The sequence below is a fragment of the Phocoena phocoena genome, chromosome 14, assembly GCF_963924675.1.
Source record: "Phocoena phocoena chromosome 14, mPhoPho1.1, whole genome shotgun sequence".
Lineage (NCBI taxonomy): Eukaryota > Metazoa > Chordata > Mammalia > Artiodactyla > Phocoenidae > Phocoena > Phocoena phocoena.
This window is the reverse complement of record NC_089232.1, coordinates 58,612,603-58,628,447: the sequence shown is the minus strand read 5'-3', so window position 1 is coordinate 58,628,447 and position 15,845 is coordinate 58,612,603. Positions and strand designations below refer to the sequence as shown.

General features: G+C 37.1%; 1 protein-coding gene across 2 annotated transcripts in view; it reads right to left on the bottom strand.

Moving 5' to 3' along the window:
* Nucleotides 1-5,356: 5,356 nt before the first annotated feature.
* The window catches only part of MAP4K3 (mitogen-activated protein kinase kinase kinase kinase 3), a 188,631-nt gene continuing 178,142 nt past the window's right edge, over nucleotides 5,357-15,845 (bottom strand). Inside the window, exons 29-34 of one of the 2 annotated variants that reach the window (XM_065891565.1) lie at nucleotides 14,416-14,587; nucleotides 12,519-12,587; nucleotides 12,348-12,440; nucleotides 9,374-9,444; nucleotides 6,832-6,887; nucleotides 5,357-6,005 (exon numbers count right to left, since the gene is read on the bottom strand). In XM_065891565.1, the coding sequence (XP_065747637.1) occupies nucleotides 5,918-6,005; nucleotides 6,832-6,887; nucleotides 9,374-9,444; nucleotides 12,348-12,440; nucleotides 12,519-12,587; nucleotides 14,416-14,587 (549 nt within the window). In that variant the 3' untranslated portion in view covers nucleotides 5,357-5,917. The remainder of the gene's footprint in view (nucleotides 6,006-6,831; nucleotides 6,888-9,373; nucleotides 9,445-12,347; nucleotides 12,441-12,518; nucleotides 12,588-14,415; nucleotides 14,588-15,845) is intronic. The other variant, XM_065891566.1, reaches the window with a different exon arrangement.

The window sequence follows — 15,845 nt, the reverse complement described above, 5'->3', positions numbered from 1 at the left end:
CATCTCCAGAAAACCAAAGCCCATATAATTTACATAATCCAAGAAACTAATTTTGTTTAAAAGCCTCACATTTCATGTGAACACATAACAGATCTGGACGTCTGGCATAAGCCGCTTGATTTCCAGGCCTCTAAACTAGTCTTGACTCTACATTTAATGACAGTGCAGCTTCTCGGCCACACAGGGGTCTCCCAAAGCGCAGCCGCTCCGCTCCCCAGGGGCCCGCATCGGGTGGGTCATGCGGCCAGCGGGAGTCACTGTCACCTCTAGCCCCTCCCCCCACCCCTGCCTGTCCCTCCAGAGGCCGCCGAACTGCAAGGCTGCCCCGCTCCCCTTCTCTCAGGGAACTTTCCCTTCTCTGGGAGCCTCCATCCAGACTCCACTTCTCTCTCCATCACCCCCGGCGCCGACCCTCCTCACAGACGGACCCCGCTCGCTGGCCGCCGCACTTACGGCGCGGACAAGGCGACGGCGACACAGTTTCGAGCAGCCCCTTCAGCCCGACTCCAGGGCGGGACGCAGCGCGCAGGAAGCGCCCCCCGGCGCAACGACTCCCGTGCGCCACCGCCGCGACGTTTCCCTGACAACCGGACGCTCAGGCCGCTCGGGGCAGGGCGGCTTCCGGAGCCGGTTTCCCCGGCGCCCGCCGCTGGGGAAGCCCGCGGCGTGGGTTCAGCATCTCGGTGGGTCACTTTTGGGCAAGCCCTTAACGGCAGTATGTGAACGCAGCAGCAGTTTCTCCTCCGAGAACCCCTTATTCTTTCTTTTTTTTTTTTTGTGCGGTACGCGGGCCTCTCACTGTCGTGGCCTCTCCCTTTGCGGAGCACAGGCTCGGGACGCGCAGGCTCAGCGGCCATGGCTCACGGGCCCAGTCGCTCCGCGGCATGTGGGATCCTCCCGGACCGGGGCACGAACCCGTGTCCCCTGCATCGGCAGGCGGACTCTCAACCACTGTGCCACCAGGGAAGCCCCCGAGAACCCTTTTAAGCTGCCCTGAAGGAGGCACTCGGGAAACGTTTTAACTACTTTTCTATAACACTGTGATTACACCAAGTCCTGTTCCTATCCAAGGCCTCGGGAGCACTAAAATTAAGCAAATACAAACGTTGAAGTTACAGAAGTTCGTTTTCCTGCCTGGGCAGAGACCTTCGGGTAGCCAGATCCTCTTATTATTAATCTTTACTCTTCGGTTCCGCCTTAGTGTCCAAATAGCTTTCCAGCAGACTTCTGTAGGCTTTTTGGTAACAAGCAATTTTATGTATTACCTGTGGTCCACTGCTGCCATTTTCATAATTCAGCAAGCATCGTACTAGTTAACGTGGGGCTGATTCAGAGTGAGAGACATGTTTGCCACCCAGTGGGGAATCAAGTCAAACAAACAAGTAATGTGGCGAATGCTATATGGAGGTATAGGTATTAACAATGGAATAGATAATTTTTGCCGAAGTCTACCCTTCTTGTTTCCAAGAGGAACTTGGAAACACTATCTCTGTTGTTAATGAGCACATACACACTTTGTTTAGCATCAGTAAAATGCTCTCCATCATGCCCAGATTTAGGATGTCGATACTTCCCTTCTTCCCTCAGAGGTAACGCTTCTCCCTTTTCGTCATCTATCTTCCATTTTCCATTTCCTTCATTTGCTTAGAAATATGTTCTAATCTCTTCCCATCTTTAGAAACAAAAAAGAGATAAAAACAAAAACCTTTACCTCCTTCAAGACCAAACATACTCCCAGGTAAACTTAACATCAACTTATTTCTCTATCATTTTTGCCCTCATCATGTTATTTAGGTAACTTTCTCAGTAAGGATACAAGAGATCACCATAACCTTAGGTACAAACCCAACGGCTGTTTTTTTTTTTCTTTTTCTTTTTTTGACCGCACCACGCAGCATGTGGGATCCTAGTTCCTCCACCAGGAATCGAACCTGCATCCCCTGCATTGGAAGCACTGAGTCTTAACCACTGGACCGCCAGGGAAGTCCCTCCCCCTTATTTATTTTTTGCCAACAGCTATTTTCATCTTCATGGTATTTGATCTCTGCAGTTTCCATAACTGTTGACTATTAGAGCTACTCTTCTCATTAGAAAGCTCTTCACAATCAGGCCCATCCCTATTTTCTAGCTTCGTGCCTTGTTACTCTGCTCCACACACTCTAAGCTCAGCCGCATTTAACGTCACTATTCCTTGAACAAGCGGCATTTTTGCATATGCCTATGCCTTAGTCTAGCCTACAGCTCCCTACCCTGATTTTTTTCTGCACTTGATACACTCCTCCTCATCTATCAACAACCTGGCTTATATACAACGTTCTGCACAAAGGCTTTCCTTTTCCCAAACCAGAATTAGGCACAGCCTTTTGCATTGTTCTTTAAATCTATCTTTATTCATCCAAGTGTGCTCCTGGAATACTGGGAATGATGATTTTCCATCTTTTCCGCACTGCCAGTAAAGAGCTTGGATCTACTACTGTAAATGATCAATGTATGTTAGTTAAATAATTATCTCATAAGAACAAACTAAAAGAAAGTCTTTGTAATGAGTTTTGACTAGACATATTTCATAAGCTTTAATTGTAAAATTAATTATATGCAAATCCTTTTATTCTTACACAAAACACTCTGAATAAGGAAAATCCTTTTTGATAAAGTGAAAAATTAAGACAGAGAGTTAATTTCTCTTGCTGCAAAGAGACAGTGAAAATCAGAATTTGAAATCCAATTCCCGGAGAAAATAAGTCTAATTTCAGGGGAGAAATGCTAGAGTGTATTTTAGAGGGTGGTGAATATACTGCATATATTCTGTGTAGTACATAGTTTAGCACAGTAGTTAAGAGTATACACTTTGAACTGAGTGCCCAGGTTCAAATCCTAGCTCTACTACTTCCCGGCTATATTCTTGGGCAAGTTTTTTAATCTTTCTGTGCCTTAGTTTCTTCATCTGTAAAATGGTGTTAACAATACCCACCTACCTCATTGGGCTGTTTTGGGACTTCAGTGGGAGAATCTACGTAAAGCATGTGGAACAGCACAAACACATGCATTGGGCACTTATTATTACATTTTGTATAGCACACTTTTATCCTTCTTCTAGTAATGGTAAAAAGGGATACCTATCCTTTATTTCCTGGTCTGTACTGAAATTGGGGACATACTAGCAAGATTAATGATGCCAATAAGGCCCAGAAACAATTGATCTCATTCTTCTCAACACCAATGTCTAAGAAACCAGCTAACAAGACAGATAGCTTTAAACTTCAATGAAGATGAAACAGATCTTTTCCAACATTTCAGTCAGTGGCTCTCTTCCTTTTGAGTGAATAAAGATCCTCAATCAGAAGTTAGTGGGTACATTCTTATCGCATTCTTAAGTGTCATCAGAGATTATTCTAAGGCGAGTGATACCTGGACCACACTTGGAAACACTGATTTAAATTCAATGTCGGGCCAGTGGTTTTCATGAAGAGCTGCACATCAAAATCATTTGTACAACTTCATAGAAACATAGATTACTGGGCCTCTCTCTCAAAGACTGATTCCAGGGGTCTGTAAAGATAACACACAACCAGTTGTATACATTATCTTCTGGAAATATTTTGAAATGCTTGACAGTTAAACGTGAAAGTTTATTTTTTTTGAGATGTGACCCTTTATATAATTTATAGGACTTGGAAATTAGAAAAAACAGTGGCCTAGAAAAAGGATCAACAACCTTGTCAATAAATGCCCAGGACAGAATACTGATTTCTTGAAAATCTTTTCCATGAGTCTGTTTTTCAATAAACTGATGATAATGTTATACTGATAAAGATGTGTTTTTAAAACAGTCATTATTCAGTTATTAATGCTAAGATTAGTCAGAATGTATTTGAGCAGAGTGATAAATGTACACAACTGCTATGATTATTAACAACTGTATGATTTAGAAGTCACATTTTTAGATAAGGAAACTGTTCTGGAGTTAATTATCCAAGGTCCTAACAACAGGCAGGAGCATTAACAAGAGTAGAAATGTCACCTCGTGATCCCCAACCCAGTTCTTCCCACATATAATCTTCCCCCCCTTGCCTCCAGAACTGCATTCTCCCTTCCTTTCTCTAACCCAGGAGTCAGCAAACTCTTTCTATAAAGGGTCAGATGGTAAATGTTTTAGGCTCTGTGGGTAATATAGTTTTTTGGGGAAAACTGTATTTTTTGCAAAAGCAGCTATAGACAACATGCAAACGAATGTGTTCCAATAAAATTCATTTATAAAAACAGGCATTACGCAGGATTGGGCTGAGAAGTGCAGTCTGCCGAGCCCCACTCTAACCAAAAGATTATGAATGTTTCACCAATTTTCCTGATCAGGAAATTGAAGATTCTACAAAAGATGCCCTTTTCACAAATGTGGGAATATTACCCCTTTATGAAATTGAGGAGACAGACCAAATAAAAAATCAAGATCTGAAAGATCAGAATGGTTACCTAAGGATTTTAGAATAATTAAAAAAACTTTTTCTACTTAATATGTTTTAGTCTCACTATATACAGATTAAGCCAGATGACAAGCTACTATACAACAGCATGTTAAAAAACATGTTTATTTTACACTATGTACAATCAGGAACATATTTAAAAGCACTGTCAATTAAAATAAATGAAGAACATAAATCACAATTTAGTTTGTTCTTTGTGTATATATTCACATTAAAATATAAAGAACATATAGCAAATAAGAGCCAAAGTGTGCATTTTTCTAAAACTTGGTATATACATATTCCACTGGAAAAAAGCAATCAAAAATGACTTTAACCAAAACTAAGTTCCTGTGATGTGTAGTAACCATTATACTGTTTATATGAGGTAGTAACTAAATTATTTTGGCCAAGTGTTAACACTCTAAATCAAAAGAAACACGAAAATGATCATAAAATAAGGCCAACAAAAGTAAAAATTCCACTAGAAATTTGAACCATTTCGCTCTATGGAATGTTATAGTTCTTCAAAGTGATGATAAGAAACGTTTAGTGTGGACTCTTTGATAATGCTAACTTATACTTTGTGCATACTGTAATTCAGACAACTGCAGTGCTATGTCACGGTACCGCTATTCTGTGATTCAAAAATTTTTTCGAAGGTATTGTTTTTAAGCACAGACAAGCAATCTTACAGGATTCTGCTGAAATATAAAAAGACCAGTTACTACAACAGGGGGTTAATTGGTTTGTTTCACATAGAAAACAATCCAAATACATTTTAAAAAGATGCTGGGGAGCCAAATGCATATTGACGATGTCACAGCTTACTTTTGTGACTTAATACATCACATATCAATACTTTGTGCAAATATAAACACACCAGTGTACTTGCATTAAAATTAAAAACAAGATTATAAAATGATTACAGCCTCCATTGCAATTTTAAAAGTTACAAGATTTATCTTCATATTACTAAATTACATATAATAAAAATACAATAGTGTTAAATGTACGGTTTCATTGCCAGCATCCCATTTTGTAATATAGCCGCACCCAAGAATATACTAAAGGATTCTTAAAATATTAATCCCAATTGCATTTTCATCAACATTTACATCTGTACAGAGAAGACACTTAACTTGTACATCTCATAAAATACATTATCTACATAAATTCTTAGTGTATGTCTTCAGCAATATGAAGTTTCACAGAAAAATACTGCCTATATGTACAAAGATTACATAACAGTGAATTAAGCACTTGTGTGGTTTCAATATGCTAAATATATCCATACCACTTAAAACAAAACATTTCCCCATCTTGTCTCATGCCACAATAAATTACAAGCAACTGAAGCCAGGTAACTGCAGCTTTTGTACAGCTTCGAGCATCCGTTAATGTTGCAGTGGTAGTGTTCTTTCTCTCGAGAGCTAACTGTCGAAGCACAGCATTTCTCAGTAACTGTTTTCATGACCTGCGAGGATGTATAAATTGCTATTTGCCGTGGGGTTATCGGTTGGCCTACTTTCCAAAACCACGACCCTAAAATAACAAACAAACAAAAAACATACAAAAAAACAAAGTTATTCTTGAAAACTAACGTTAGCAGAAAATTCTTCCACTGCTTCTTCATTGTATGCCTCTAATAAATGCTCCTTATCTGCTATGTAGGCCGAAACCATTTGCAAATCACTATGATTGAAGAGTCAGTTCCAGCTCTGGGAAGTACACCTTTGTTGCCCACCACCTCCCACCTCTAAGCCAGTGCTGTCCTAAGAGTCAGAGGGGTAAAACCTATTCTAGGAATAAGTTGGGGGAACTTAATTCTTATCATGAATTCTGAAACAATCTGTAGTTCAAGAATCAGAAAGTAAATCAGAATAGAACTTCAAATCCTATTGGTACTAAAACTGAAAACTTTTCTGTTTGCTAGCATATGGTATCTCCTCTTTCTTGTCCTGTAAATCATACTTTAGATATTATGTTTAATGCAAAAGTAGTACTGACAGATCTATACATTCTTTTTTTGTGTGTGTGTGTTTTGTTTTTTTTTTTTTAAACATCTTTATTGGGGTATAATTGCTTTACAATGGTGTGTTAGTTTCTGCTTTGTAACAAAGTGAATCAGTTATACATATACATATGTTCCCATATGCCTTCCCGATCTATACATTCTTGGTAACTGGAAGATCAGGCACATTCTCAAAGGTTTCATAACTTTCTGACCTGTGAATTCTTATATTATGAAAAATATAATGTTGAATATATTACTGTAGAAATTTCAATTCTCTTAAAAAAGAAACCAGTTTCATGTTGGATTTATAAAACATGTTTAGAACTATGTATTTAATACAACTCCTTTTCATACCTGTCAGATCCAAGCAGTCTGAAAATTCTCGTGCTATCTGAAATTTCTTGTGTTACCTGTTCAATTAAAATATCAATTTAATTTCTGAAATGAAAGGCACAAAATTTTATATGGACATTTAATTTATAACTCTATAGAAGAGAAGCATAAGTCCTAAGATGGAAATAGATCCCTGTATGACTGTTAACTTGTTAAATCAGCACATAAGTGCATCCATTTGTTAGTCCAGGAAAAATCTGGCTAATTTTGAATTAATCATAAAACATGAGAGTAGTACACCATTTGCTGGCATACAGACTGCAACGGAAAAAGTTAAAAGCAAAGCATCTAGTCCGTTTTATTTATCAGAAACCTCCTGTCAGTCACCTTAATGCTAGTAGCAAGACTCTCGCAGTAGTAAGCCACCTAGGTCTGGTCCTTTCACTTAAAAGGCTGCAGTGTGGTATGATGGGACAAACTCACGATTCCAGCTTAAATCCCAGTTCTCCCACTTACTAGCTATGACAATTGCACAAGGTATGTAATTTGTTGGAAACGGTTTTACCTTCTGCAAAATGGGATAGACAGTGTTTACTTTGCAGTGGTATCTTGCAGTATTCTTGTAAGTATTAATGGGTATAATGCCTAGCTAAGGAAATGCTCAGTAGATAACAATTCTCTTTCCCATTTCTTTCCAAGTCTCCTGAAATAATATTTTCTAATGGCATATGTCCTTAAAGAAGTCCTCAGTGTGATCATTCCCAGTTGGGGAGTTAAGACTAAGGCTACAGGAGAAAGAGAAACCCATTGTTTATTGCTTACTGAAAGCAAAACATTCCCAATTATAATGGCAGTACCTTCTCCCCAAAATTTGGCAGGCTGAAAAAACAATTTAATTTTGAAACTGAAATTATTCTGGAAAGAGCAGTCAGTGATTCTTGACTTCTTTTGTAACTTAGCACACCTGAAGGATACAACATGCTCACTTCAGTAGTAACGGTTCATCATCATGATCTTCAAAGTATTCAGTATTTTGGGATTTGCCTACTTGAAGGACATAGCATTTTTGGAGAGGTTGTATTTAGTAAGGGCTGCTTATGTAGTGTGAAAAAGCCCCTCAGGTGATTGTTTGAGCAAACTATCTTTTCTCTTGTATCCTATGATGGCTTTCCTTCTCTGCCTGGTGTTTATTAGCTGTTGACTATTCGTATCTCCAGGCTCCATTCCCTCAGGTGATTAAAAAAAAAAAAATCTTCCTGAGGTGAGCCCTCTTGCGGGAATTAATCCTAGAAACACACTGGCAGGGGACTTCCCTGGCGGTTCAGTGGTTAAAGACTTCGCCTTCCAACGCAGGGGGTACAGGTTCGATCCCTGGTTGGGGAGCTAAGATCTCACATGCCTTGTGGCCAAAAAACCGAAACAAAACGGAAGCAATGTTGTAACAAATTCAATAAAGACTTTAAAAGTGGTCCACATTAAAACATAAAAAAATCTTAAAAAAAAGAAACATACTGGCATCCACCTTTCTTGAATACTTACCATAGGCCAGGCATTGTGCCAAGCACATCACATACTTCCTTTTGTTTAATCTTAGCAACCCTATGAAATAAGTACTATGCTGTTATCCTCAATTCACAGATGAAAAAATACAGGCAAAGAGAAGTTAAGTGATATGTCAAGGTCACACAGTTACTGAACAGGAGAGTTGAGACTGAACCCGGGTGTCTCCTCAGGAACCCACACTCATGATCATTCTGCTATACTGTTTACTGGTTAGAAGAAATGCTGATCGTAACTACCGACAGTTTAAAACACAAATGAACTATTTTCTTGCTTGAGGCACCTAATGTTTTCCCTTCCCGCCAACGCTCAAGTAAAAGTTACTAATGAGACTGGCTTGGGGTTATTGAAATAACTTAGGATGATTTTACTTGCCTGTAATATTCTAGGGGGCAAGTACCAAGTCTTGTTCATGCTTATAACCCCAGCACTTTCTGGCATAAATGATGAACTGAATTAAACACGTCATATGACTTGGAGTTCAATTATTCCTGGAGTTAAATTAAGGTAGGAAGGACTAAGGAGATAAGAATACCAGAAATAGGCAAGGTGGCTTCAAGAGAAATGTGGAACCCTTTACTTATCGTCTGCATTGGTCATTATTTCTGAAATACAAAGTAGAAAAGGTGCTTCAAGACAGAGAGAGCCTCCATCAGTACTCTTGTTCCAGGTGACAGCCTGGGAAAGTTGAAAGAAAATCAGAGTTGGCTCACTGTTAGCAGTATGTAGGAAGTTCTTGTTCTGAATATAAGGGTGATTATCTGGAAGCACATAAAATATGCACTGAAACTGTTTGACTGAATGGACAGAGAGAGGTTGCTATAAAGTATGCGCCATTAATTTTATCACTAGATTGAATACAGAAAATATCAATAAAATTAGCAAATCAAGTATTCCTTGCATCAATTAGGAATTTTCCAAAGTTAAAGAATATTGTGTGATGTAGAATTTGATAATGCTTCATGACTATTTAATGGACATAATTTTTTAAAAGATTACTTACCTCATTAGATCTAAAACTTCTACCTTGCATTCCATGTTTCCAGAAAGCTAGCACACTGTCCTGCAGGCAAACTAGCAGGCAAGAACAGCTCAGTTACTGTTAATAGTACAAGAGTTCAACTGATAAGCATTATTTCATCCCTCTTTCTACCTTGCATAACAATATTTCAATTAATAACTAGTGTTAGTCATTCCATATTTATAATGGCATCTTTACCATACTGCCTAGAACTACACAGTATATACTATATAGCATAAATACTATACAGACCTTACTCATCTTTTTGATAAGAAAAAGAAAATTCACTGAAAATATTTTTTGCTATAGAAATTTTTGTTTTGATAAAATATTTTAAACATATAGAAAAATATGAGAATAGCCTAAAAACACATGTATCCACCATTTAACTCTCAAATGCTAACATTTTGCCATATTTGCTTTTTGTTTTAAATAAAAATGAATACAGCCAGCATCCCTATAAACTCTTACTCTAGTTGTATTCTAACCTTTCCTTCCTCCCTGAGATAACCACTGTTATGTACTTGGTATTTGCTGTTCTCATGCATGTTTTTACTATTACAACACAGTAAGCTCACATTATCAGTGTAAACTTTATATTGGATGTTTCCAACTTTCACACATTTAGTATGATGAACCAAATGATGTTTCTAATTTTTTTGTTACAAAAATGCTGCAATAAACATTCTTGTACCTCTTCTTAAATACATGTACAAAATTTTCTCTGGGGTAGACACCTAGAAATAGAATTACTGGGATACAGGCATATGTGCCTTCTAAAAATTCTAGTTTTGCTTTTTGTATTTACATACTTAACATATATTTTTGTGTGTATTCAGTGAGGAAAAAGTCTGATTTTGTTTCCTGCAGATAACCAATTGTACTAGCATCATTTGTTGAACAGGACCTCACTTCCCCACTGACATCTGATGTAAATTTCCAATTACACGTAGGTCTATTTCTGAGCCTCTTCTATTTATCCCTGTGTTGATCCCACACTGTCTTAATCACTATGGATTTATAGTAAGTTTCAATATCAAGTAGGGCAAGTATTCATCAAAATGTATTTTACTGTTCTTGGCCTTTAGCTTTTCCATATGAATTTTAAGATCAGCTTATCAAGTGGCAGAAAATACCTTACTGGGATTTTTATTGCAAATGCACTGAATGTGTGGATTAATTTGTGAAGAACTGACATCTTTCCCATATTCAGTGTTTCTATCCATGGACGCGGTGTGGTTCATTTGTTTAAATCTTCTTTTATACTTTTAAACAATAATTTGGAATTTCCTAGATGATGGTCTTAAATATGTTTGATTACATGTCTTACTGGCATATCAGAAAGCTATCCACCTGTGTTACTCATATCTAGCAACTCTGAATTTTCTTATTGGTTCTAACAGTTTAGAGTTGTATATTCTAGTAGATATTCATACCATCAGCAAAAAAAGGACTTTTTACTTATATCTTTCTAATCCTCATAGTTCCCTTTTCATAGTCCAATGAGACTATGTTGAAATGTGATGATAGCAAACATCCTTATCTCATTCTCCAACTTAATGGGAATTAGTTTAACCATTAAACACAATACTTTTAATAGGCTTTGCTAGATGAAGGACATTTCCTTCTACTCCTAATTTCTAAAAAGTTGTTTTTTTTTTAAAAAATCATGAATGACAGATTTTACTGAATGCTTTTTGTGCATCTACTGAAGAGTTACATAACTTTTTGCTTTTAATCTTTAATGTGCTATATTACATAAATAAATTTTCTGGTGTTGAACCAGCTTTGCTTTTCTGAGGTAAAGTCTACTATTTGATGATATGGAATTCTATTTGCTAGTATTTTATACAGATTTTCCAAAATCTATTTTCATGAGATTGGGTAATTTTGTTTTCTGTATAATTTAACTGATTTTAGTATCAATAGTGTTAAACACTGATTTATTCTGCATTCCTTCTTTGTCTACAATCTGAAGCAGTCTGTAGAGCACAGGAACGATTCCTTCTTTCAATGGTGGATAAAAAACCCCTATAAAACCACGAGGCCTTATGTGGGGAGAGTCTTCATTAGTAGGCACCTCAAACCACAAGCCTGGCTCTGCTTCTCCATCTCCTGTGGGACACTGCTAGTCTTCTTTACCACTCAGGAGTGCATACTAGTTTGAGTTTCCGTTCTTTGTCTTCTTTATTGAGCTAGCTATGTGTTTTTAAATATGGATTCCATTTGAACATCTTGAGCAGATGTCCGTCAAAACTGACTTGTTATTATCATCAGTGTTTGCTTGTTGGGAGAGAGGCATTCTAACTGGGAGAAAGAATAAAAGTAGGACCAAGAATAAGACAAATGAACTATCTGCCCTCGGCCCTACCGTCCGCCAATGCATATACATGCAAGTATCTTTACTGATAAAGGACACCAGAAAAACTGTGTATGATCATTTCACCTTACTTTTCCTGAATGTAATCATTTTAGAATACTGATTGTGTAAGAAATCCGTTTTCAGAAAAAACTCATCAAGCAAAATGTAAAAACGGCAAGAAGGAAATTCCACATACTTATGGATCTCTCTGATCAGGAGCTACAACAGCAAAAATACAATAGACTATACTGAGTACTAAATTTTAAAGTACTTATAGGGGAACTGTGCAGGAGTCTGGAGAAAATGGAAATTCACAACTAGGTTATGAATAATGATATTTAATTATTTATTTTGAAAATGCCAAATCTGTAGGGAAAATAACATTATTTACAGATTATGTCACGGTTGTTAAACTATTTTAGAGAATATGTAAAAGCAAAGACTGATATTCACCTCATATTCATTACATCCTACAATTTAAAAGAATGAGTGAGCCCTTAGTAATATATTTTTATAATTTCAATTAATTATTAGACAAATTATTTTAAGCAGTTCATAATGCAATCAAACAAGAAACACAAAACTCTGGCTTACCTATTGATTCAATCTGGAAATCAAAGGTGAGTTCTGATGATAGTTTTCTGCTAGATTTTAATCTTCCTTGCAGATTTACTATTTTTATACAACCTAGAAAGAAAAAAAGTCACTCAGAAACTAAGATAAAAAAAACTCATTAAGATAAGATATTCATAAATAAAAACTTACAGTCCAAGCATACAAGAATGGTATCTCTCTCCAGCTGGGTTACATGAGTAACACTTGTCTGTGGGGTATCTACAACACAAAAAACTCGATAAAACTTACAGAAAACAGTAATATTTAAAGCAGAGACATTAAAAAAAGAAGAATTCTGAACATCACGGAATTTGAAATGGATATATATTTTTAACTATACATATGTAGTGGTTAAGCCAGGCGGCTTGGATTCAAAATTTGATGCAAGAGCTAAACTAAGTGAGTGCTTAATGGAGGGTTAGCTATTGTCATTACTATTGGTGATGCCACTGTTTTATTCATATGTGAAATTAGGAGTCTAATCTTCTATATTATGGCAATGATTAATTTCTGATTTTAAGCTTAGAAGGCCAGGGGCTGTGCTGTGTACATACTTCTCAATATTTGTTGAATGAATGAATCAGAGAGTCAAACAAATAACTTCAGGTCCAAATGAGTTAAGAAGAAAACTGAAGTATTTTGAGAAGTCTGAAGCACCATAAAAATGCACAGAGGCCCTATTTTTATAATAATGATTTAAGAAAGTTTTCACAAACTGAAAATGTTTAAATGACACAGTTTTCCAGGAAGCAACAAGTAGGATATCCCAAGCTTTGTATGAACATCAAAACTGAAACTGCTAAACTATAGGCCTTTGTTTCTGGAGAGTGGGTCTGATCCAAAGTCTAGCTTGCCTGTTTTCTACTTCCTACAGTATTTAGAATCTTAATAAATCCATGGATGGCTGTATTTCAGACCTTCACACGTATTTTAGACCTGGTACTTCTGTAACTAACCAGGGTTGGAAGGATATGGAATAGGCCTCCTGTACATCAGGTCAACGAGATCTTTGTGACTCTTACACACTTGGTGAAAATTAGTCAAGAAGAAGCCAGTCTAGCATTTACTAGATAGAAAGCCAGGAAAATGAGATTTACAAATTGCTTATAACAATTAGTTCCCGAACACTGGAATCCTTTGGAGATCTGCTGACACCCAGCTGCTGGCCCCAGATATTCTTCTATTTAATCGAGGGTGTGACTTGAGGTATCAAGAGTGTTAAAAGCTTCTCAGGTGGATTCTAACGTGCAGCAGAGTTTAGGAAGCCACTAGCTTATAATTTCAGCTGATACAAACTCCTCAACATGCTTTCTGTCTCTTACTCTGTCTCATCGTCTCAAAACCAGAGATGAATTATATTTGTCATGTTTAACTTCTAATAAAGGGATTTCATTATGGTAAGAGAAGTAATCAAAAGTTCCTGGGAAGGAAGGGACAAAATTCTTTTGTCAGGAAATGAGGCCCTTCATTCAACAATTAGTAGAGAAGGATTTAAAATTAAAATGCTTGGGAGAACTAAGACAACTGAAATTCACTAAATAAAATATTAATCAACCAACAATCCCTTCTTGTTAAATAGGGAGGAAGAGATTAGAAAGCAGGAGTTCACCCCGTGTCTCAAAGGGAAGATGGGCCTCTAAAGAGAGAATTTAACAGAGAACTTAGGGGCACCAAAGAGAAGCCACAATAATGTTGTCAAGGGCTGGCCATGTTTTCTTTCAGTAATGTGTCCTCAAAGGAAAGCTGTTTCAAGTCCCCTGGGATTCAGCAAGCCATGAAATTGTCTTTAGACTTTTGTGAACGTCTGTGATCATTTTTTTTCAATGACAAAAAAACTGTCTCAATTCTTTTCCTTTTGTGAACACTCTTTCAGGCTTCCAACAAGCTCCTGACTAATCAATATTTATTGGCAAATTGGTTCTTTAACATTTCCCTTAGTTGCCAAAGACTCTGAACAAAGGGCCTTTGCAAGATCTTTAAAAATAACCTTTGCCTAATGAAAGATATAGTAAATTTATTACTTAATAATTCATTAAAAATCACAAACCTGATTCTGTAAACCATGAAGAGGTAGAATTTGGATTGACGGTTTCAAATCGAACCACCTGGTTGAAGTCTCTCCCTTTACTGACACCAACGCAAACTAAAGGGTACTCCTGTTCAGGAACGACCAGCATTTCAAACATTCTAAGTGGACACGGTATAGGAAAATCTATGTGCTAGAAAAAACCAAAATATATTAAACAAAGGAAAACAAAAGCAAAAAAAATTTCATGAGAACACTAATAAGAATTTTTAGTTTTATGAGAATATATAAAATAGTACTTTCTACTATAAAGATTGCTTCTTCGCACAGAAACTCAGGTATGCAGAAAATCTAAATTAGAAAGTATCTTTATAAAGAATTTAGGTTAAGCACTGTAAAATATTTTTAAGTTAAAAACCACACATTTTTAGCATATTGGGGTGAAACAGACTTACAAATCACCTGTCCAACCCTCTTTTTTCAGAGATGGAAACTAAGACCCAGCAACTGGGTGGCTGGCCCAGGGTCCCCCCTGCCCCCCACCCTGTGTGGCAGTCTCCTCTCTCCTAATCCCAGGCTGCTTCAGTATTACTCCTCTGCCTTCTTAACCAGCTGAGCAAACATGGATGAGAAAACTGAAATGCTAATGAGCAAGAGACATTCCCCTTAGAAGTGTGGACAGAAAAAAAAAAACAACCACAAATAAGAGAAATTTAGCCCTGTATTTCAAGTGATTCTATTTAATAAATTAACTTAGTTAAAATGCAACCCACTTTAATTTTACATAAGTTTAAAATTATTTTTATTTTGCCACAAAGAGACTAAATTCACACTCTGAAAGTTTGGAAAAATAGAGGAAAACATTAACTTCATTAGTAATCAGGGAATAAAACCAAGATAACCATACACACCCGCCAGAAGAACGACAATAATAAGGGTTACTCAGAGAAGAGCAAACAAATGCTCCTAACGCTGATGGTGGGAGTATAAACTGGTGTGACCACAATGGTTAATTACAATACCTATTAATGCCGAGATACACATCTCATAGAACCCAGCAATAACACTCTTAGTTATACACTCTAGAGAACATGACTACATGCACCCACAGGAGACATGCAAAAATATGCACAAGCTGCATTGCTCAGAATAACAAAAACTGGAAGTAACCCAAATGCCTATCAATGGTAGAATGGATAAAATGATGACACATTCACACAATGGGATATTAGACCACAGTGAAAATGAACAAACTATGGCTATATCCAACAACTACACAAATATAATGTTGCACAGAAGTAAGACCCAAATGAATGTATACTTTATGATTCTACTTGTATACAGTTGAAATATCAGGTAAAATTAATGCTAATGTTTAGAAGTGCATGCTTACATGCAAACAAGGCAGCTGTTTTGTAGGGGGTGCCATGGGGAGGTCTGAGGTGCTAGCA